The following is a 22,687-nucleotide window of genomic DNA, read 5'->3' as shown; positions in this document are numbered from 1 at the left end:
AACTACTTTACGTCCCTGCCCTTCTACGGAAGAGAACTAGGGCCACATGAAAACGAGTTGCCGTTTGAAAAGGCGTTCTATTGTCCGTGGCTAAAACCCGAATGGTTAGCTCAATCTCGGACTATCTTTATTTATTTTTACATCATTATATTAAAACTCGCTTTTTTCCCCCCCCAAGACTTTGTTCTTGTTACCGCTATTTTGTTTTCCACCCTGGCACACAGCATGTGCATGTTACAGGTGCTCCTCACTCATAAACCAGGTCGTTAAGCGAATTGGTGGATAAGCGAGGACCCGGCCCCCCTTACCGTTATTTCAGTCGTGGAAATTGCGAACGATCGCGTAGTGAATACTGACAGACTGCGGGAACAAGACGGAACGGAGATGAGATGATTACAGTGTATATAATATATAGTGTATACAGTGTATATAGTATATAAAGGGTGATGTGCGATGAGATGATTGACGCTGACACGCCGCAGTACAGTCCGAACGGTCGTTAAACAGGTAGGTTGTTAAGTGAGGAGTACCTGTACATGATTCATTTTGCATAGTATAGAATTTTGAGATGAATTACATTTCTATATATGTTTAAAAAAACTAATCTTCAGTGATACTGTATATATAGTCATATTGGAACGAAGTTAAAACACAAATAAACAATGAATCAAATAAGGTTCAAAATAGACAATTTTGTCAAGGAACTGACATCAAGAGAAATAAATGGAGAGCCTGAGTTTATCCCAAACAAAGATGATGGTACCGTCAAAATTTTGGCTCAGAAAGGGCTATACCGCCATATATGGACGGTTTAGGACCAATAAAGGAATTGGGAATCATTTGAATACTCCCATGTCTTCTCGTTCGCCATGTTGGAAAGAGGGACCAGACCCCAGGAGTCGAGAGCAAGGATCAAACGGCCACAAATAACTTAACATTACTTAATCTGAAACAGAGTGGAAAAATAAATTATCTGTACGAAAGAACATGTCAGTTCTGGTCAGTTTGTTGTCCCCCCCCAACCCCCACGTACGGCATGGTATGATCATATCAGAGGATTTATTCTGAAATCCAGTCTTCATGTCTTGATTTTTTTTTTTTTGTACCAATTTTATTTAAATTGACTGAACACACTCAAGAAAAGTGAGAGAAGAAGTGAAAAGAAGAAGAGAGAGTGAGTGCCTGTGAGGGAGGGCGGTGGCACGGCGATGCGATCAAAAAACGGTGAGTAATCAAAAAAAAAAAAAAAAAAAGACCTCCACCACAGCCCTGGAAGAGCTAAAATTGTTTATAAGGCTCACGGGTGTCAATGTCATTTCTAAAGATACAAAACAGTTTATAATATCAAAAAGTTGCTTGGTCCTTATTTAAAAAAAAAAAAAAAAAGTTTTTCTTTAACTAGTTCCAAGTCGTCGATGAGGCTGGTTGGACGCCCTGTGCTCAAATTGCAGACACCACCTTCAGCTCCATCCAGTTCCTGATCAATTCCTGCAGGAAGTCCACGACCACCTCTCTGCAGCTCTCCTGCTCCGTCACCACCTCCTCCCCCTCCTCCTCCTCCACCTTCAATTCCTTCAGTCTGCTCAGGGTCTGCTGGAGACCGGCGACCCTGTGCTGGGAATCGGAGCCCTCGCCCTCCTTCTCCCCGTCCGTCGTCGTCGTCGTCGTCGCCGCCGCCTCTTCCTCCTCTCCGCCCAGGAACTGGGTGAGGTATCCTCGGACACCCCTCCCCTCGCCAACCGCCAGGGAGGCGGCGAGGGCAGCCATGTCGCGTGCCTGGCCGAGGCTGAGGAGGTGCAGCAGCGCCTTGGAGAGCGCGTGCCGCAGGCTGGCGCAGTACTGGTATTCCACAAAGTCCGCGGCGTCCTCGCTGTTCTCCAGGGCGGCGGCCAGGGAGCGCCACACCGAGGCGAAGCACGCCGCGTCGCCATAGCAACCACGGCGGCCGGGGACGGAGAGCGCGGCGGCGGACTGTATCCGCACCTTGAAGTTCTTACAGGAGGTGACCACGGAGCAGAGGGCGGCGAAGGCGTCACTGGCCCAGGGAGCAGAGTCTGGGGGGAGGGGGAGAGAGAGAGAGAGAGAGAGAGAGAGAGCGAGAGAGAGAGAGAGCGAGAGAGAGCGAGAGAGAGCGAGAGAGAGAGAGAGCGAGAGAGAGAGAGAGCGAGAGAGAGCGAGAGCGAGAGAGAGAGAGAGAGAGCGAGAGAGAGCGAGAGAGAGAGAGAGCGAGAGAGAGAGCGAGAGAGAGCGAGAGAGAGAGAGAGAGCGAGAGAGAGCGAGATCGATCATTAGTTGGATTTTACTTGGAATTAACTTGATAACATCTTTTTTTTAAATTTCATTAAAAAACGGGCATGAGTTCCAGAGAGACGGTCGACAGCAATGCAAACAGAAAGGTTTAAGGAAGATCCCTTTGTTTTGGCCGGCGAATCAAAACGTTTCACGACAGCCATACCCAGAGTATGGCTGTCGTGGTATTACAAAATGTCTGGTATTACAAAATGACATTCAAGGACTTTCAAGCACTTTAAGCACAACCCCCCCCCCCCCCCCCCCCAATTCTCAAGGACTTCATTCAAAACAAATAATCCATTTTCAACGTGATCTTAATGAATTAAAATATAATATAATCTGTGGGGATGCACTGATTGTGAAATTCTGGGTGGATACCGATAACAATGTTTAAAAGAACAATTTGGCCGACAGCCGGTGCCGATGTTTTCTGAGTTCCAATAAACATATCACCACTTCCTGCTTGGAGCGCTGCAGGACCTGGTAAGAACCCTGCACGCCGCACAGGCAAATGCCCTTTTTTGGGTCACGTGAGTTTCCATAACGGTCTGCAGGGCGGGGTGTGCATATTTACCAAGTGGCAGGGCGGGGTTTCGGAAGGCGTTTCCCAGAGCGTAGCAGGCGTTCCACCGGATCTTCATGGTGGCTTCCGATTGGACGGTTTGCACCAGAGCCCGCACCGCGTCCTCCATCGGCCGCTGGAACGCCGACCGCGCCAACTGCCCGTGGTGTAGGAAATGAAGCAGATTCCCAAGTGAGCGCACCGCGTTGCACTTCACCTGGAAAAGAGAAAGGGATTGAAGAAAAACTAATAAAAATCTGAACTTGTACAATGATTGTTTGGTATATATGTTACAATCCACTCACCCGGTCCTTGTCTGCGGAGGCCCGGGTGGCCGACTGCAGCAGTCTCAGAAGCAACATGTCGGACAGCTCGTCTTGGAAGTCCACGCCTACGCTCTCCCTAGGGGGGACGAGAGGGATGACCATCGTCTTTAACAATATCATCTATGAGATCCTACACTGATATTAATGCATTAATAAAGTCGTATCTTAAATTATCTCAGAATCAGCTTATTCCGCCAGTTACATTTACATATACTCGGACTTTGTTGCGGTGAGGTTTGGTGTGTTTCTCTGCAGACAATAAGTATTATAAAAAATAAATAACCAAAACTGAATAGAAATGAAAAGCCAATTTTAAACATCTGAATTCGTTCCTTATCATTTGTCTCCAAGACACAGCAAGCTCCAAGTTGTCCCGATAGTCAGCATTAGAGGAATCGATTTGCTTTCTCTTACATATTCACTATCAGTGTGTCGGTGAGATTCCCGAGGGACCAGGCTGCCTTAGCACGGACGATCGCAGAGCGGTCCTCCAGCGCCGTGAGAATAGTGTTCGCTGTATCCGCAACAAACATCACATCCTGTGTATGCAGGAATATTCAGAAAATAACCAACGGCTCATTGGCATAGATTCAAAAATCACATTATTTTTTTCCCCAGAACCTTGTTGGCGCCACGTTATATCAATCTAAAGTATGAGGTTGTTCTATGCAAATAGGATATATAATATACATATGTTTAGTAGTATGTACTGTATGTTATAGTATGTTACTATGTTTATCTATTATAACATTATAACTAGGGCTGGGCATTAGTTAAAAACACAACAATATCAGTACCAATACCCTTAAAGTGATACCGCCACCAACATAGTACTTCTTATCTACTGCCACCACTCCTCCCATCCAAATGATTTTTACACAAATACATTCTGAAAGTGTTCAAATTATTGAAATATTTATTTAATAACTGTACAATGAAGTATTTGGGCAGTGTCATTTTAAACAAATAGCCAGTATAGGAGGAATGATTACAGCAAGGAGAACCTCTTTCACTGTTCATATGGACACCTGACCTTTGTTTTAAGACCTGATGTTGACTGTTGTTTTAAGACCTGATGTTGACTGTTGTTTTAAGACCGACTTGAAATATTGTAAACCTGTCCTTTAACAAACTGTTGCAGCTGCTGTTGCTGTGAGCAACACACATTGCATTACATCGAAGAATATTTTGCTTGATCCACATGCTGTTTTACTTTTTTTTTAAATTATATTTTGATGTTTAACTATGTGCACATTACATAATTATGATTATTCTTTATTATTTATTTATTCTCTCTCTGTGAATCACTTTGAGGAGCATCTCCTGTATGAATTGCACTACACAAGTAACATTTATTATTATTATTATTATTATTATTATTATTATTATAGTAATAATAATCACCCTAACATGTTCAACTTCCCACCTCTCTCAGACACGGAAACAGGATGTAGACTCCCAGGGCTCTGACCGCCGCCGCCTTAACCAGAGAGCTTTCGCTGTAGGTCAGCCCCAGCAGCACCGTGATACACATCATCTGGGTCTTGTCCTTGAACAAACACACAGACAAGAAAGCAGCATGGCAAATTACAAAATATAACCCTTCATTTAAAATAAATACAAATCTAAAAGGGAACTTACAGGCAGCTGTGCAAAGGCCTGTGGCAATATGGAGGAGAGCGCGTCGCAGGCGCTGGTCTGCAGCGTGCGGTGCTGCTCATTCTGGAGCGCTCCATTCAACGGCCCGCTGAGGACATCAATCCAGAACTGCACCACCTACACAGCGCCACGGTGGTTTCAGTTACGCTTTTGGAATGTTCATTAGCTTATTAATGTAATTAAATAGGATCTGTCCCAATTATGACAACAGTTTGTAATTACCAGAGCCATAGGAACTCTGCTCATCTCAGGAGGCCCGTTCTCTGCTCTGTACTGCTGGATTATACCTGTACCCAGCTCCTCCAGCAACTGGGAAAAAAAGAAGGGGATAGAAGGGGAGCTATGTAAAACAGAACAATCGTCTACTCCCGTTATGAGTGTATTGAGGTCCGTATTCCAGACTTGCTCAAACTGAACGTATTCAACACAATGAACGTGAATCTAAAATGTGAGTGTATCAGAACCAGAAATACACGCTCAAGTCAAATAGTCCCTTGAGTCAGCATAGATGGTCCCCTGCAGCTTCGAGACCCGAGCAAATGCCGCCGCCCCACCCCGTTCGCCTCTGACATAGGTAGGAAAAAAGAACAGTACCTTGGCGCCGTGGAGCTGTATGGAGGGGTCCGACTCCCGGAGGCAACTGGCGCTCACCTGCCCCATCTCACACAGACATGCTTGGGCAAGGGAGAAGTAGCCGCGCACGAGGTGAGCGAGCACCTGAAAGGCACGCGCACAGATTCACTCGGATTCACTCTCGGGGCCGTTTTCCGAAAACCCCGGTCTCGTTTCTGTCCCCCGACTCACCTGCAGGGCTTCCAGGCGGACGGGGGCGGGCTCCAGCTGAGCCCCCCCCACCCCGACACCCTCGCTGTCCGACTGGTCCTCTCTGGGCTGGGTCACAAGTGCGACACACAGCTGCAGCAGCCAGGGCGGCCGGGACCCCTCTGCATCCTGCTGCTCCTCATCCTCCTCCGCCGCAGGGGAGCAGGGGGCACGGGATGGGTTGCGCCGGCCGTGTACACTCCATGTTCGGGATGGGGAAGGGACTCCTTCCCTGTGTCTCCAGCTGCACGCTCCGTCCTGCGGCGTGAGAGAGCCGCCGCTGCCGCTGCCACCGCCACCGCCCTCCGGCTGTTGGAGGAGGAGCAGCACCTCCGGAAGTGGAGCCTGTGTTCTCACCAGGGCCCCGTACAGCGTCAGCACCGAAACGCGCACATTCACGTCTGGGGAAAACAAAAAGAGAAGACATGTTTTCACACTTGGTAGTTGTGAATGCACACCCCACAACAAAGGCACATGTTTTGGGTAGAATGTGGAGTAAACAGATACGGACCTCTGTGGCGAATATAGGGACGCAGCTGTTTCCACAGTGGGCTGAGGAGCCCGGGGCGCAGCCGCTGGTAGGGAGCGCTGGCCACCAGGTAGGCAAGACACTGCAACATCAGATTACGCACAATATGCAATGAGGACACCAACATTGTAAATTTAATCTGGAGTCTAAGAGTGGATTTGTTTTTGAATCCGTTTCATAAGTAGTTGATTGTCGCCAAAACCAAGAGTTAAGAAAGCAAATGTGGATGTGGAACATCCACATAGCACTAACTGAACTGACATCAAGTTAATAACAACATACATCATTCATAGTTTAATAATTAACCCCAGAATGAACCCTGTCATTCTGGGGTTACAAAGTGAAATTCAAGGACTTTCAAGTCATTTTCAAGGACAAATTATATTTTCCATGTGATCTTTAGGAATTAAAATATAATAGAATCGTGGTCTCATTGTCTATTATTTATATTAATATATCTGTATATCCATTATTAATCTCATTGTCATCTACTATTATAAGCATTTATTTCCATCCATGGTGGATTAACTACAAATTTCCCTGGCATAATCTGTCATAAAAGCCATTCTGGGATGTTTTTACAATGTCACGATTTGAATAACAAAACCAGGAGGAACATCGCCGGTTTTCAATGACCGCATATTTTTCTCCAAGGGCTTTAAAGCACTTCAGCTCAAAGTTCAGGGCAAAGTTCCAAGGCATTCCAACGCTTACATTTCTGAGGACGGAATTCAATCACCTCAAGGGCTCCCTGTCTCACCTTGATGACCTGTGTCAGCGTGTGAGCAGAGGTCTCAGCCAGCAGAGCCAGACTGAGGGTGCGATGCAGCTCTCTGATGGTGGTGGCGAGAGAGAGGGAAAAGGGGGTGAAGGACGTGCGAGGTGAGGCCGTGTCTTCGGCGATGCCCAGGAACTGGCGGGAGCTGTCCAACATAGCCGACAACACTTGCAGTGCATTCGCACGCACCTGAAACAAGTGGAAAAAGTAGCCTGACCTTCACGTTACCCTTAAGGAGATAAATCATCTCTAAGTAAATGTTTAACGTTGTTTAAGAGATCTCAAGAGGTTTTGAATACCCAGAAACTAAACATTTTTTTAAATGGATCTTATCAGCATCTTTACAGTCTCAGCCCATATTTCTCAATGATAGTAGGAAAAAAAAAAAAATATATGAAAAAAATCCTATTTGACACTTTTGAATGCGTCACATATACCCTTGTGAAACAAAAGCAGACCGTGTGCTTATCTATTTTTAACTGGCATTTTTGCAACAGGGTAAATTCTGTCATTAAAAAATGAAATTGAAGGACTTTAAAGTACTTTTTTTTCCCCTCCAAGGACTTCAGGAAAAACAAATAATAAATTTTCAATGTGATCTTTATGAATAAAAATATCTAACATATACTGTACATACACCGATCAGCCACAACATCAAAACCACCTTCTTAGTATTCTATAGCTCCCCTCGTGTCGCCATAGCAGACCTGACCCGTGGAGGCATGGACTCCACAAGACCTCTGAAGGTGTCCTGTGGTATATGGCACCAAGACGTTAGCAGCAGATCCTTTAAGGCCTGGAAGTTGTGAGGCCCCATGGATCAGGCTTGTTGTGCCAGCACATCCCACAGATGCTCAATCGGATTGAGATCTGGGGAATCTGGAGGCCATCACCTTCAACTCTTTGGGCCTTTTCGCACCGAACAGTTCTGGGAACTCCCTGAGGGGAACTAGGAACTGGGAAGGTCCTCTGAGAAATAAATACCTTGAAGGGCTTTCTTTCTGGTTGAATTTGCACCGTTTGTAAAATAAAATACATTTTTAGTAGTTTATATGTTTTATTATCGCTGAATGTGGGCTGGTCCCTGTTCAGAGCAATGCGGCTCAATCCGGTGGACTCAGTCCAAGGGACTGCTGAGGGACCATAGACTTACGTTTGGACCAATCACTGTGCATTTGCGTCAATGAAGGTTCCTCTTGTGCCGATTAGTCCCTGCCGTGGAGTAGGAGCTAAAAAAGTTCCTCAAAATGGAGGAACTACAACCATTCCTAGTTCCTGCCGCAGTACACAAAAAAAGGGGCAGTTCTTCCAAAAGTTCTTAGAACTATGAAAAAGTTCTTAGAACTATGAAAAAGTTCCCGCAGTGCTAAAACACCTCTAATCATGTTCCTCAAACCATTCCTAAAGAATTTATTCAGTGTGGCAGGGCGCACTATCCTGCTGAAAGAGGCCACTGCCCTCAGGGAATACCATTGCCATGAAGGGGTGAACTTGGTCTGCAAAAACGTTTAGGTTGGTGGTACGTGCCAAAGTAACATCCACATGAATGCCAGGACCCAAGATTTGCCAGCAGAACATTGTCCAGAGCATCACACTGCCTCCACCGGCTTGTCTTCTTCCCATAGTGCATCCTGGTGCCATCTCTTCCCCAAGTAAATGACACACACGCACCTGTCCATCCATATGATGAAAAATAAATCATGATTCATCAGACCAGGCCACCTCCTTCCATTGATCCATGGTCAAGTTCTGAAGCTCCCATGTCCATTGTAGGTGCTTCCGGTGGTGGACAGGGGTCAGCATGGACACTCTGACTGGTCTGCAGCTACACAGCCCCGTACGCAGCAAGCTGTGATGCACTGTGTGTTCTGACACCTTTCTATCATAGCAGCATTAACTTTTTCACCAATTTGTGCTACAGTAGCTCTTCTGGGGGATCAAACCAGACGGGCTAGACTCCAATCCCCACGTGCATCAATGAGCCTTTGGCGCCCATGACCATGTTTCTGATTGTCCTTCCTTGGACCCCTTTTGGTAGGTACTAACCATTGCATACCGGGAACACCCCACAAGACCGTTTTGGAGATGCTCTCACCCAGTCGTCTAGCCATCACAATATGGCCCATGTCGAAGTCGCTCAGATCTTTACGCCTGCCCATTTTTTACCTGCATCAGCTTCATAACTGACTTTTCACTTCCATTTCTGAAAACAAAAATTCAAGCACTTCAAGCACCTCAAGGACCTGGTAAGAGCCCCGCTTTAAAACGCGTTGTACCTTGGGCGAGGGGTCCTTCAGCGCGATGGTGAGGAGCGTGAGGGGCGGCGGTCCTCCGACAGGCGCGCCGGGAATGAAGGAGGACCAGTAGCCGTAGAGTGTTCGCTTCTCCATCCCCTTCACCAGTGCCAGCAGACAGTGGAGCGAGCCCTGGCGCACGCGACCCTGGTACAGCCTATGGGATGGGGAAAAACAGCACCAGCATCGGCTATGACAAAGATACCGTGAGATCTGGGTGGATCCCGCGTGGCGGGAACATAAGGTTGAGCTTCCCTACCTGACTTTGCTCGGGGCTCTGCCGTCCGGATCGGAAAACTCAGAGTCCGAACTGTTCACCCGGCGCGGGGGGTGAAAAGGCAGCGCGGGGGGTTTGGCCCACCAATGTCCTTCGCCCCCATCCCTTTGTCCTTCCTCATTGGCGCCATCGCCCCTGAGCGAGGGAACAGCCTCCCCCTCGTCCTCTCCGTCGTCCGTTCTCTTCTCCTCCGTGCCCTTTTTCTTGCCCTTCCCCCGGGCTTTCTTCTTTTTGTTCTGAGAGAGAGAGAGAGAGACCACAAAGCGGTTGTTGGATGTCAAGTTGCAGGTATTGCGGATTGAAGGGGTCATTAAAGGGCTTCTACGATCTCTTACCCCAGAGCCTTTGCCCGGTGTGGCAGCTTCTTTCGGAGGATCAGAAGGCTTGAGTGTGGGCAGACCCTCGTACTGAGGAAGCGGCGCTGGGTAAAGCACTGGGGGCCATTCTACACACACCCCCGGGGCTCCCAGGAACATGAGCCTCTGCGGAACAAGCGCGTCAGATGCATTGGTGACCAATTTAAGAACAGTCACCATAATATTTATGGTAAAATGACAAATAAGGTTTTTCAAGGGGGAGTAAAACATTTTTCTAAAGATGCATTTATAGTTTTTAATTTTAATTTTGTAAAAAATGTATTTTGTTTGTATTTTTGTTTGATTATATTTTTGATATGATTTGTTCAAAATATCAGTCAGTACAACCGCAAATAACACCCCATAGGCCTTTTCACCGTCTAAAGCACAGTTGCACCGCCCTGACATTTGACTTTTAAGCCACAAAACTCCTAAAATGAATGAAAAAGTGATTTCAAATTGAGCATATTTCACAAAGATTTTTTTCAATTCAATATGCGTCATCCTATGTAGGACACCAAAAAAGAAATCCAAAAAAGGGGGGGGGGGCATCATGTCATTGACTCTAAAAAAAGCACAACAGCCTGCACGAAGGTGTCGCTGCGATGTGCCGCAGGTTGCACCTTTATTGTCGCCAGTAGAGACCCGAGCTCTTCTCCTCCCCCGAATCTCCACTTGCCGCATGAGAGACAACACTGCAGTCCCTTCAGCGCTCCCTGAACCACCTGGAAAGGCAGGAAGACGGGATGAGGGAAGGGACACAACGGAGCCACGTCTCCGGAGCCAATCAATGTTTAAATGGGGCGCGAGGAGGATCCGTACCATGCAGTAGACGAGCTCGTCGCAATTGGGGGGTTTGGGTGACTGCAGTGTTCTCAGAAAAATTCTAAAACATTCCGTCCTGTATTTCTCCTCCAAAGGCGGCTGAGCGGGGATGCTACAGGGGGTAGTGAGATGAGTTAGCGCATTTAATATGTTTGTATGAGATAAAATGCAATACAGATAACAACCACATACAAATACAAGAAATGAAAATGCCTAGTTTAGGCAGGGGAGCTCTTTAAGATCTCTTATTTTAAAAAATTATAATCCACACAGCAATAGGAATTTTACTTGTACCCATGAGTTCTTTTTGACAGGCTGATACTACACCATCCCCAACACGAATATAGGCAGACCTTCACAGTTGGAGCTACATTTCACCTAGCCCTGAACAGAGTACAGTAACATTAATACTCCAGTCGAGACCCACCCAAAGCAGACGTTGGCCAGACAGGTGAGCGCCACGCGACGCAACTCCATATCCGGCTGCGATGGAGAGCTATAAAGCAGCAGCACGCCTTCCTCACCCAGCAACTTATTCAGGTGCTGCAAAAAGGGAGAAAGCCTCTGCACTGTTTAAGGGAGAAGTGCTCAGTCGAGTGCGAAACAAAGGATTTAAAATTGGGCGGAAACGCTGACCGGTCCACGTACCTTCTGGCATTGGGGTCCGTTGCCATACACTACTGCTGAGAGCGCCAGCAGAACCTCTGTGTGTGTCCATTGGCTGCAGTTGTATAATGCACGCACGACGTAGCTCACCAACACATCACAGGTCTGCTCATCCACGATCACCTGTGAAAGGTAACAAGGGTTATTGGTTTGTAGCCACGGAAAGTAGGAAATAAAGTGTGAGTAAAAATGAGTTATTAAAGAGATTTGTTGCATTTTGGTTTTTACTTTAAGCTGATTCAGCAGGTGGTGTATCAGCTGGCAGAGTTTGATGACCAGATGTTCTTGATTCTGTGGCACGAGGCTGCTTACATGTCTGAGCAGGGAACACACCTCCTGAGAGAAAACAAAGAGCCTCGTCACCCAGAAGAACACCTCAAACGAGAATAAACAAACAAGTCGGAGATCACAAACGTAAAAGGGTGTCAGAGGGTTCACACTTGAACGTAAATACGAGCACAGGGAGAGGCAGGGAAATTCTAGACACTCTCGTAGCTACTTCATGAATGGGATAAGACTGTTGTTGTTTACTTTTATATGCTGGTTTCACAGCCTCAGAGTAAAAGGCAGAAACTGCCTGAACAGCATTGATGAAATCTGTTTAACGGAGTGAAATCTGAATAATTTTTGTGGACAACAAATCCTGATCCCAAATGAATTTTTTTTCTGTTGCCAATCAGGGTGTTGTTATCTTTTCCCCGTTTATAAATCAAACCGCTATTCTAAATCGTTCATTCCCTCTGCAATTCAACTAGTAAATACTTTGTAGTTTTCTTTTTTTAACCATTGTCATTGTCGGTGAATGTTTTATCAAATCCCCCTATTGTCTTCATCAAGTTTGTTTGTATGTCACTGTGGTTTTGTGTTCAACAAGCTGCTCCAAACAAATTCCCCCTAGTGGGGTTAATAAAGGTGTTTGTACTGTATTCTATCGTTTTCTAGCATGCTGACTTCAATAAAAACACACAGGCGTATTTATTGTTATCGTATTGATATTATGCAGCATTTAAAAACACTGAAAACATAATTTTTATTTCTGAAAAACAGGGGAAAGGGTGTATTTCACAGTGTTTTTTTTTCTACACACAGGCCATTTACGACCAGGTATAGCTCAGACCCCGCAGAAGTTTAGTGTCGTGAACCCTGCACTCCGGTCTTATTACAATAAGGAGCCTAAACAACTATTTCAGGTTTACTCAAATAAACGTGGCCCCTTCTTTCTAACAAGCAGGTGGCGTGTGAACTACCTCGGAGGGGATGCTGGTGTTGGGGCTGACAGTGTGTTGGTAGTTCTCAGAGATGAGCTGGTCGAACAGTAGGTTCAGTTCCTCCCTCAGGCCGCTGGAGTCTCCCCGCAGGGCTCTGAGTTTGGCGGAGCAGCGGGCGAACTGCTTCCCGGCCTCCGAGCCGGGCTCCGCGGCCTGCCGGCCCAGCGGGGCGAACGGCGCGGCGTCCGGGGACAGAGCAGTGGGTGGGAACCCTCTGGCATCGGGGGAGCCGGCTGCCGCCATCTTGTCTTGGAGACCGGTTGAAAATCAATACGGTCCATGCGGTACTTTCCTTTTCCGGTCTTCTTCCGCGTTTCTGGGCGAAACGCGGACCACAGCGCCAGCTACTGCACCGGGGTGTGTACTACAACGTGACCGCTTCTGCCATCCCGTTTAATTATTCAATTCACACGTGATTTTTCCTGGTTATAATTTGTCAGGGGTGGATGACGGATTTACTTGAGTGAAATACAAATACAACATCACTTATAGTAAATGTATTTAAAGTATTAAAATGATTCAGTCAGGTTTGAAACCCAGAACTTTCCTGCTCTAGGGCAACCGCGCCACCAATACCACGCTGTGGACAGATCAGTGGTGGAGGAGTTCCAAGTTCCGTCCTTTGCACCACCACCACGGCGCCGGAGAGGGGGATTTATGCCCCACCTGAAGTTTGACGGCGCCGGGCCCGGGGCAAAAACGCATACTTCGGTATTGACACTGTGTGGCATTAAGAAAAAACTTGCGGCACTCAAGACCAAATTTCACGGCCCAAGGACTTGGTCCGTGGCGCGGTGAGTGACACGCCTCGTGGGAAATGATTTTGGTTAATAGGAATCTTCTTAAAGCTAGTCAGAAACATGTTGCGGTTATGACATCTAACTCAGTGACTGCGGTGTAAAAGCGATAGACACAAGGTGTACCTCGCATGATTCAACATGTCCGTTGAGCATCAAGGACACTCGCTGAATGACATCCTGATCCCATGAGTCGTCGTTCTATTCCACAGATGCTCTGCCCTCTAGCTTTGTCTTTATTGCCTCCCCGACACGCCCTGCTGAATTTTTATTTATTCATTTTTAAATCCATCAGCTGTGACCTGCCCACCGCTCTGCTCGTCATTTTCACCGGCGACCATTCACTGGAGAACGAAGACACAAATGTACCCGGAGATTCTACCTTGTGCGACACTGGCGTCCCGCCACGACGCCCCTCTTCGGGGTCAGGCCCCCCTGGGCGGTGGCGTGAGGGACGCCCGGCTTGCTTGTCGCCGGCGGACCGGCGCCTCCGCCGCTCGGAGTGCCTGGGCTCCCTCCACGCCGGACAGGGAGCCGAAGATCGGGTGGTCCGCGCAGCATCCCCTCGCGGCACCTGACGAAATGGAGGCGGAGGGTCCACACGACCCCATCCGCAGCCAGGAGGGAAACCCTCCGCCCGCGGTTCCCCCTCCCCGCCATCGGCCGGTACGCCTACCCCCCCCTTTCACGGCCGTAGAAGGGAGGGTCGACGCCCACGCAAAAGGGACCCCCCTCGGGAACCGACTTGTCAGCCTCACGCCATAAGGCCGACTGACAGGAAGCCCATTCTGCCAAACAAGTTCCACCGTCTCCTCTCTCTCTCTCGTTATGTTTTTTTTTTTTGCGGAGAGGAGATTTAAGCGTGCGGCGCGGGCAAACTCGAGGCTCGAAACGCTTGGCATAAATCGCTCTTTTTTATTGAGTATCAGCAACAAAGCATTTTTACATAAATTTTGTAAACAGAAAATCAAGGACATTTTAACAAGTCGTTTGCTGCTAGTCATCTAAGGCAAGTCCATGAAAAAAAAGTTTTCATACAACGTATAAATATGAAATAATGTACAAGGTCCATGCATTGCACAGCCAAATCATTATATTTAGAATTGAATCAGTCGGCGGACAAAAATGTTTGGATACTGACCAAGTTGGCGTGTCTGTGAGCTTGTTTTTTCGTTTTAGTGTCTGAGTGGGTGTTCCCAAGAATGGCCATAGCCATCTGTGATCAGTCCCAACAACACAGATCAAATCAGAAGAACACAGTTCCCTTTGTCTGTGGAATCACGGGAAATTAGTTTGTGAAGATTGACAGATTTAATATTTTGTAAAGCAGGAGTGGAGGTAGGTAGAAACATGGCCAGACGCACGGCAACAGGCGGGTGTGAAAGACTTTAAAGTCCCTGTAAAGTAAATTCAGTGAATTCAGTGAAATTCATGTTCGAAAGTCATTGCTGAAAACATGTGAAAAGACTGAACGATGTAGAACTGAACTGTAAGAGTTCGACCGTTCTCACCATTTTTGTGGTCCGGAATTTTTGGGCGGGGGCTAAATAAGTCGCTGACGTCCAGTGGTGGTATTGGCATGGCCCCCTCCCCTAACAGGATGTAAACACCGTTGGAATAAGCAAAGAGTTTTGGATAAAACTCTGTTTTGGGGATGAACATCTGGAGTAAAAAGGCATCTTCAGGGAGACCGTGAACCCAATGCCACGGACACCCGGAACAAAAAAAAAAAAAAAAAAAAGGAACCGTCCCGGGTTTGGTTGCGTTAGCATTAGCTGCATGTTAGCGCTGGCCACGGAGCCCCGCCCTGGCCGGCGGAGGAGCCAGCAGGGGGCGGCGGAGAGCGCGGGGGACAATCTAGACACAGGACTGGGTTGAGCAGAACATTTAAACACGGAATTCACGCACTCCAATGTAAACGTTAAACGCGATTGGGCATGGTTTCAGCGCCTCGGCGGCCGCGCCCCCGGCGTTTCGGAACGGAGGGAACTGCCCTTTTTTTTCCCCCTCCCCCTATCCACGATTCTGAAATCAAAATTTCTATACACATTTTTCTGTGGTGCGACAAACTCAGAAGACATTTATCTTTGCTTTACAGGGACTTTAAACGTATGGTTAAGGAGGCGTGTCCGCCTCTCAGCCCGACTTAAAGAGGAGGATGGCCACTTGGCCCAAGTAGAAGTAGATGAAGTGCTTCGTCTCGTGCGTCACGTAGCTGCCGAAGTTTCTCCCCACAATGCAGTGCCACGTGGGGTTGTACTTCTTGTCGAACTCCTGCGGAGACAACAGCAGACACAGCTCGACTCAATGCGCTCCCGAAATGTGCGAGGCCAGACAGGAGAGTCCCTCCCCCATTCCCGTTACCTTTTTAACAAAGGCGGCGATGTCCTTCTCGATGTTGAACTTCACCATGGCCTGCGTGGCACAGTCCACGGCGTCCTGCTGCATGTCCTCGGACATGTCGGCGTTCTTGATCACTGCCTTCCTGTCGGTCATGGCAGCTGCGAGAAGACACGGGCGGGAGGCGGGCGGGGATTCGGGTTTCAAAAAAAATAAAATAAAAATACATTGCTCCTGCGGCGCACGGGACGCAGGCGAACGCGCGGGCGAACGCGGGCACCGGAAGGAGGCGCGAAACGACCCGATGGCCAGGCCGTCACCGCGTGGCGGGATTGCGGTGTCTGTTATGAGTGGGGCCCGGCGGTCACACCAGCGGACCTGGGCCTGGTACTTGCGGTCAGTGACGTTCAGCTCGGCCCCCCCTCCCAAAGACACAGGCCCTTTTGGACTCCCGCAGCCTGGACTTCTGATTACAGGTACTCCTCACTTAACGACCGAGTTCCGTTCCTATAGTTAAGCGTAGTGTAGTTAAGTGAAATGGTCGATAAGCGAGGACCCGTGTTATTTCATGGTAAGGGGGCGTGTATATAGTATATATAGTGTATAAAGTGTTATTTCACGGTAAGGGGGCGCGGCCATTGTGAACGCTAGTGTAGTGAATACTGATAGACCGTGGGAACAAGACTGAGAACGCTGATGAGATGTATACAGTATATTGTATATATAGTGTATACAGTATAGTGCATATGGTATATATAGTGTATACAGTATAGTGCATATATAGTATATACAATAGTGTATATAGTATATATATCGTGTTTACAGTGTATATATTGTGTATATAAAGGGTGATGAGATGAGATGCTTGCCGCGCACACAGAGCACAATAGAGACTGGTCGGAGAGCTGGTCCGAACGGTCGTTAAACGCGTGGGTCGTTAAGTGAGGAGTACATGGATTCAATATAACTGTATCATGCCTAAATAAAAAAATAAATAAATACGCAAACAAATAAATAAATAAATAAATAAAAACGACCACACGTCACATCACATGGCGGCAGACAGTCCTACTCATGCCCTGCTTTGCACCAACACCTGCTTGGCCAGGAGACATGCACCGGACGCCGAGCAGCGGGTGGTTGATTGGGGCAGGTCCTACGCTTTGATTGGTGTCAAGTCTCCCGTTCGGCGGGTGGTAATGATCACACGTGTCATTATTTTTTTATTTTTTCCTCCAACTCCTCCCATTATTTAGCCTGAATCAAAAAAAAACAAAACCCCAATCCAATCAAAAAAAAGAGCCTCGATAACGCCCGTAATCGCTGTCGCGGCGGACTCTTACCTGCCGTTGTCGGTGCAGGAGTCGGGGGTGGAGGTGTCGCGGCGGGGCGGTCGGTCTGTCGTCCGCTTCACGCTGGTGCGCGCTACGCCTCCGCGTGGACCCGCCCACCCGCGTCGCCCTCCGACGCCCTGATTGGCCGCGAGGGGAAGCCTCGGCGCGGCCGTTGGCGGCCTCCACCAGCGCGCCACCGCCCGCATCTTATGTCCACCCACAATGCACCGCTGCGGCCCCGGGGGAGCGCGATCGATCCGCGATTGACTGATCGATCCGGGCGACCTGAGTGATCATGGCGATCGCCTGACTCCACGGTGTGTGTGTGTGTGTGTGTGTGTGTCCCCCCCCCACCCCCACCACCCCCTCTGTCATTTCACGTGATGGAATATGGGAACGATGGGTCGTTGGAAGGTGTGAGGTGTCCTGTATCACAATCCCCGAATATATGTAATCAAATCCACACGTCTGTGTTGAGCTTCTTGGATGGAACAAGAGCAGAACATACGTGTCTCCCTCACTCCACGAGTAAATGGGACGATCCGTTAATCTGTGTTTAGATGTTTCAATGGGGGGGCAACAATAGAAACGTAAATATGCATGTTTTGTTTTTTTTGCAAAAATCCTTATGAAGATTTGGGGATTTTATCTTATATTTTTGATCTATGATATATAATTCCTTCCATAAGCGTGTGTGTGTGTATGTGTAAGATACATATATATATATATATATATATATATATATATATATACAATATATACACACACACACTGTATATATATATATATATACGCACACACACATATATACACCACCATAGACTCAAAAAATATTTATTTTCTTTTAACATGGAAATGATAATACTTCATGAACTTTTCATCATGATATACTGGACCGCTGGTTTAACTTAGTGAAAATATTTTCGCCTCAGGAAATTACCTTTACAACCACTATAAATGTGGTTTAATATATATATATATATATATATATATATATATATATATATATATATATTTAACATATATTATTACATTTCACTGCATATATGTATGAAAGTATGTATATGTATGTGACAAATAAAAATCTTGAATCTTGAATCTTGAATATATATATATATATATATATATATACACACACACACACACACACACACACACAACGTTTAATAACATTTAATTCGATTGAACTTTGTTTAAACTATTGCTTTTTGTTATTCATCTCACAATTAGTGTATCGATAGACCACCGGGCTGAATTTGAAGGAGGTTAAATGCTTTCCAGCTTCCATAGGAATTTTCTAAATAATATTCAGTTTGCAATTTTAAATATTAGTTAAGCAGCTATTTTTTTTATGCTTTGACAAGTTCAATAATTCTGAAGTCCAGTGGACAATAATCTAAAATGTGAATAGGAAACAAATATTTATCTAGTATTGAGTGACAGTAGCAATCAGAAAACACACATTTCACAGCAAACACATTTACAAACTTCCTGTCAAGCATCTCTTTTGTACACGTTCTTTTGCAGGTGTGTGGAATACATTTTAGATGGTCACTTAATGTAGATATGAAATAAAGGTTGAGATGTTTTCACCAGATAATCAGCTCAATGACACCTTGAAGAAAAACTGTGATATCAGCCACAACATTAAAAGCATCACTAATAACCACTAATATTGTGTAGCTCCCCCTCGTGTCGCCAAACCAGCTCTGACCTGTCAGGGCATGGACTCCACAAGCCCTCTGAAGGTGTCCTGTGGTATCTGGCACCAAGACGTTAGCAGCAGATCCTTTAAGTCCTGGAAGTTGCGAGGTTGGGCCCCCGTGGGTCGGGCTTTTTGTTCCAGCACATCCCACAGATGCTCCATCGGATCGGACCCTAACCCCGACCATCCACATGATGTAGAAGAAAACGTGATTCATCAGACCAGGCCACCTTCTTCCACTGCTCCATGGTCCAGTTCTGATGCTCACATGTCCAATGAGGTGCTTTCAGTGGTGGACAGGGGTCAACGTGGACACTCTGACCGGTCTGCTGCTACACAGCCCCATATGCAGCAAGCTGTGATGCACAGTGTGTTCTGACACCTTTGGATTTCACAAGATCTTGGAAACATTCCTTTGAAATTCTGGTTGTTCCATGTTGACATGATTGTATCATGCAATTCCTGCAGATTTGTCAGCTGCACATTCATGCAGCTAATCTCCCTTCTGTCACATCCCAAAGGTGTTCTATTGCAGCATTTCTTAAAGGGATGGACATGGTCAGCAACAGCACATAAATAGGCTGTGGCATGATTGATAGGTATTTACGGGCCCAAAGTGTGCAAAGAAAAAATTCCGACACCATTACACCACCTCCACCAGCCTGGACTATTGACACAAGACAGGTTGGGTCCATGGATTCATGCTGCTGGCGCCAAATTCTGACCCTACCATCCATGTGCCTCAGCAGAAATCGAGATTCATCAGACCAGGCCACGTTTTTCCAGTCCTCATCTGTCCAGTTTTGGTGAGCCTGTGCCCACTGCAGCCTCAGCTTTGTGTTCTTGGCTTGACAGAAGTGGAACCTGACGTGGTCTTCTGCTGTTGTAGCGCATCCGCCTCAAGGTTCCACGTGTTGTGCATTCTGACAAGTTGTCCAGCTCAACTCATTGTACAGAGTGGTTATCTGAGTTACCATAGCCTGTTTGTCGGCTCCAACCAGTCTGGCCAGTCTCCGTTGACCACTCTTGTCAACAAGGCGTTTCCCTCCGCAGAACTGCCGCTCACTGGAGGTTTTTTGGTTTTTTTCGCACCATTCTGAGCAAACTCTAGAGACTGTTGTGCGTGAAAATCCCAGGAGATCAGCAGTTACAGAAATACTCAAACCAGCCTGTCTGGCACCAGCAATCATGCCACAGTTGAAAACATTGAGATCACATTTTTCCCCCCAATCTGACGGTTGAGGTGAACGCCCGTATCTGCATGATTTTACGCAATGCACTGCTGCCACACGATTGACTAATTAGATAATTGCATGAATAAGTAGGTGTACATGTGTTCCTAATAAAGTGAGTGTATATTTTAAAGTCCCTGTAAAGTGAATTCAGTGGTCTGTTTCTAAACACATCATACATGTAAGAAAGTAATCGCTGAAAACATGTGAAAAGACAAAGATGTAGTACAGAATTGTGGAGTTAGACCGTTAAACTTTTTCTCACCATTTGTGAGGTCGGGATTTTTTAGGCGGGGCTAAATGAGGCGCTGACATCGGGTGGTCATATTTGGCATGGCTCCCTCCCCTCACACTATATAAACACAGGGTTGGAATCGGAGCATCAGTGGTGAAATAAGCTAAGCGAACAAAGATAAAACACTGTCTTGGGGATAAACACCGGGAGTAATAGGGGTCTTCAGGGAGACCGTGAACTCATGGGAAAATTAAGATGGTGACGAAGTGAAACTTTTGTAAAATAAACCAAAAAAATGTAGTCGTTGAAATTTGGCTGGATGGTTAACACATTTTTTTGTGGTGTGACAACTTTATACATATTTATAACAACCCATTATTTTTGCCTTACAGGGACTAAAATACTATTTTGACATGACTAAATAAATTTCATTTAATATGTCCAAAAGTTTCTAAATCTAATTGGATAACTTTATTTTATAGTTCATATCAAAAAAGTCTGACTACCACTGACATATGAGCACCTTACACACACAAGGACGTTACAACTGTTTATTGACACAGATCAATCTTTCCATATAATCGAAATTATACTTAGAAAAATCAGAACTCTTACTTGTGGCAAAAAAGAGAGAGGAAAAAAAAAAGGAAAAGTTGGGAAAAAATGCAAACCACATTAATGACACATTCCCATGTTACCACCCTCCCAACCCCCCCCCCCCCCCCGATCACCCGCTATTTACCGCTCTCCTTACGCGCGTGGATCCATCCTGCACCTCCCAGCCTGTTTCCTGGTATTGATCCAAACCTTGCTCCTCAATCACTTTCATTTAATTTAAAAAAAAAAAAAAGTTTAGACCAGGGGAAAAACACCTCATCAGGTCGTCAGGTTGTCGCCAGTTATTGCGTCTCTGAGGTTTCGAACGCACAAAAATGTCTTTTTATTTCGAATTTTAAAGCCAATTTCGGGGGGGAAAAAAAAAAAAAAAAGATGGTTTACTATCATAATATTTCCAGATTGGTGGAGTTATATGGGCTGGGTCGGCGGGTTAAATTCTCCCATACTCCTGCTCCATTCATCCATCCTGACGCCTAAATCCTAATCCTGATTCCTGATCCGGATCCGGAATGAGCCCAGTCCAAACCTTCAGAGTACCAGCAGAACCAAAGAGGAAGGAGGAAAAGGAGGAAGGTTAGAATCACACTGACGCAAATGAACGAAAAAAAAAAAAAAAAAAAAATCTACAAAAATGAAATCAAAATTCTCATGTGTAATAACTACTTTCATTAAATGCATTTAAAATGGAGGGAGTTTAATGATGGGGGAAACCAAAGACAACATCTACTTAGAATTTACTTATGCCATCATAGAAGAAGCAAAGCATTCTTATTTTTTTATTTATTTTTTGTTAAATGCAGGATTGGTTGCAGAATCATTGGGCGCGAAAGAACACTAACAGACATGGAAAGGGGCATGCAAATTATTTCAGTCTACTCAAATAAAAAAAATGAACGGAGAAAAGGCCCTATCAAGAGGTGAGAGGCCATAGCCATCATACCATTGGCTCCATTTTTGACACATCCTCCTCCTCCTGTTTATCATAATATGAACTGTGATTCCTTTTCCTCTCTTCCCATCCTATCCTGCTCCTCTGAATTCTACAGAGAGACACATGAGAGGGTGAAAGTACAATAGTACAGAAATACATCAATGCAAGGCCAAGAAAATGAAAATACTGAAACCCTCCCTCCCCCAAATAGCAATAACTGGCACAAAACCAAAACAAAAGAAAAGAGGGAGGGGTGTCGATAATCATGAGGGGTCGAGTTGAGGATAGAGGGGAGGAAAGAAAGATGAGAAGAGTGGAGTGGAGAGGAGAGGAAGGCCACGTACACAGAAACACAGACATTTCACCCAGAAGGCAAAAAAAAAAAAAAAGGGGGGGGGCTGGGTGAATTGAATGAAATGGGGGGCGGACGGTCCAGACACAGGATCGGGATCCGTTCAGTGTCACAAAGGCTCCTGTCCCCGGGTTGGAGGGACAACCAGGTCCCTGGTTGGAGGTTGGAGCCAGCTCCACGTTGTCAGGTGGAGCCGGCTGGGGCCGGCCGGCCGGATGGTACGTGTGTCTTGTGTATCTCGTGGTCTATCTAGGTGCGGGATCGGGAGCGGGAATGCCGGGGGGAGTAACGTGGTGAGCCTCTGCTGCGGGACGGTGAGCAGCTCCGCGATCTGCTGTTGCTCCGGCTGCGGCTGTGCGGGGCGTCCACTTTCACGCTAATGTAGGCGGTCTCTCCCTAAACACGCAAACAGCCATACGTACAGATAAGCACATGCAGGGATATGAAAAACAAACAAACAAAAAAAAAAAAAAAAACACTTCAGGGGAT

At 46.5% G+C, this 22,687-nt stretch overlaps 3 protein-coding genes across 4 annotated transcripts in view; all 3 read right to left on the bottom strand.

Moving 5' to 3' along the window:
- Window positions 1–1,440: 1,440 nt before the first annotated feature.
- heatr6 (HEAT repeat containing 6) lies at window positions 1,441–12,897 on the bottom strand (the record flags this gene model as incomplete). Its single annotated transcript, XM_080013510.1, has 20 exons — window positions 1,441–2,054; window positions 2,867–3,071; window positions 3,160–3,256; window positions 3,595–3,719; window positions 4,607–4,729; window positions 4,822–4,956; window positions 5,062–5,148; window positions 5,434–5,556; window positions 5,644–6,062; window positions 6,173–6,272; window positions 6,951–7,157; window positions 9,245–9,419; window positions 9,522–9,775; window positions 9,875–10,021; window positions 10,519–10,620; window positions 10,718–10,832; window positions 11,148–11,263; window positions 11,369–11,509; window positions 11,615–11,722; window positions 12,634–12,897. 20 exons carry the CDS (start codon window positions 12,895–12,897, stop codon window positions 1,441–1,443), a joined length of 3,657 nt encoding a protein of 1,218 aa, XP_079869636.1.
- A 1,520-nt stretch (window positions 12,898–14,417) lies between these two features.
- On the bottom strand, window positions 14,418–17,306 carry dynll2b (dynein, light chain, LC8-type 2b). The gene is made up of 3 exons (XM_080013951.1): window positions 17,135–17,306; window positions 15,816–15,952; window positions 14,418–15,725 (listed from the first exon to the last, which is right to left on the bottom strand). The coding sequence occupies exons 2-3, from the start codon at window positions 15,945–15,947 to the stop codon at window positions 15,588–15,590; spliced, it is 270 nt and encodes an 89-aa protein (XP_079870077.1). The 5' UTR covers window positions 15,948–15,952; window positions 17,135–17,306; the 3' UTR covers window positions 14,418–15,587.
- A 3,727-nt stretch (window positions 17,307–21,033) lies between these two features.
- The window catches only part of srsf1b (serine and arginine rich splicing factor 1b), an 8,224-nt gene continuing 6,570 nt past the window's right edge, over window positions 21,034–22,687 (bottom strand). The window contains exons 4-5 of one of the 2 annotated variants that reach the window (XR_013844498.1): window positions 21,856–22,594; window positions 21,034–21,441 (exon numbers count right to left, since the gene is read on the bottom strand). Coding sequence is in view for 1 of the 2 variants with exons in the window: in XM_080013948.1 (XP_079870074.1) it covers window positions 22,448–22,594 (147 nt within the window). In the remaining variant the exon portion in view is untranslated. Of the gene's footprint in view, window positions 22,595–22,687 lie in introns of both variants that reach the window. The other variant, XM_080013948.1, reaches the window with a different exon arrangement.

Source organism: Zeus faber (genome assembly GCF_960531495.2).
Source record: "Zeus faber genome assembly, chromosome: 14".
NCBI lineage: Eukaryota > Metazoa > Chordata > Actinopteri > Zeiformes > Zeidae > Zeus > Zeus faber.
Note: the sequence above shows the minus strand (reverse complement) of the source record. Positions and strands in the feature narration are given on the sequence as shown.

Coding starts and splice junctions, on each gene's coding strand:
- dynll2b (XM_080013951.1), bottom strand. CDS start 15,947: ATGACCGACAGGAAGGCAGTGATCAAGAACGCCGACATGTCCGAGGAC. Junction 15,726..15,815: donor TCGCCGCCTTTGTTAAAAAG/GTAACGGGAATG, acceptor TTGTCTCCGCAG/GAGTTCGACAAGAAGTACAA.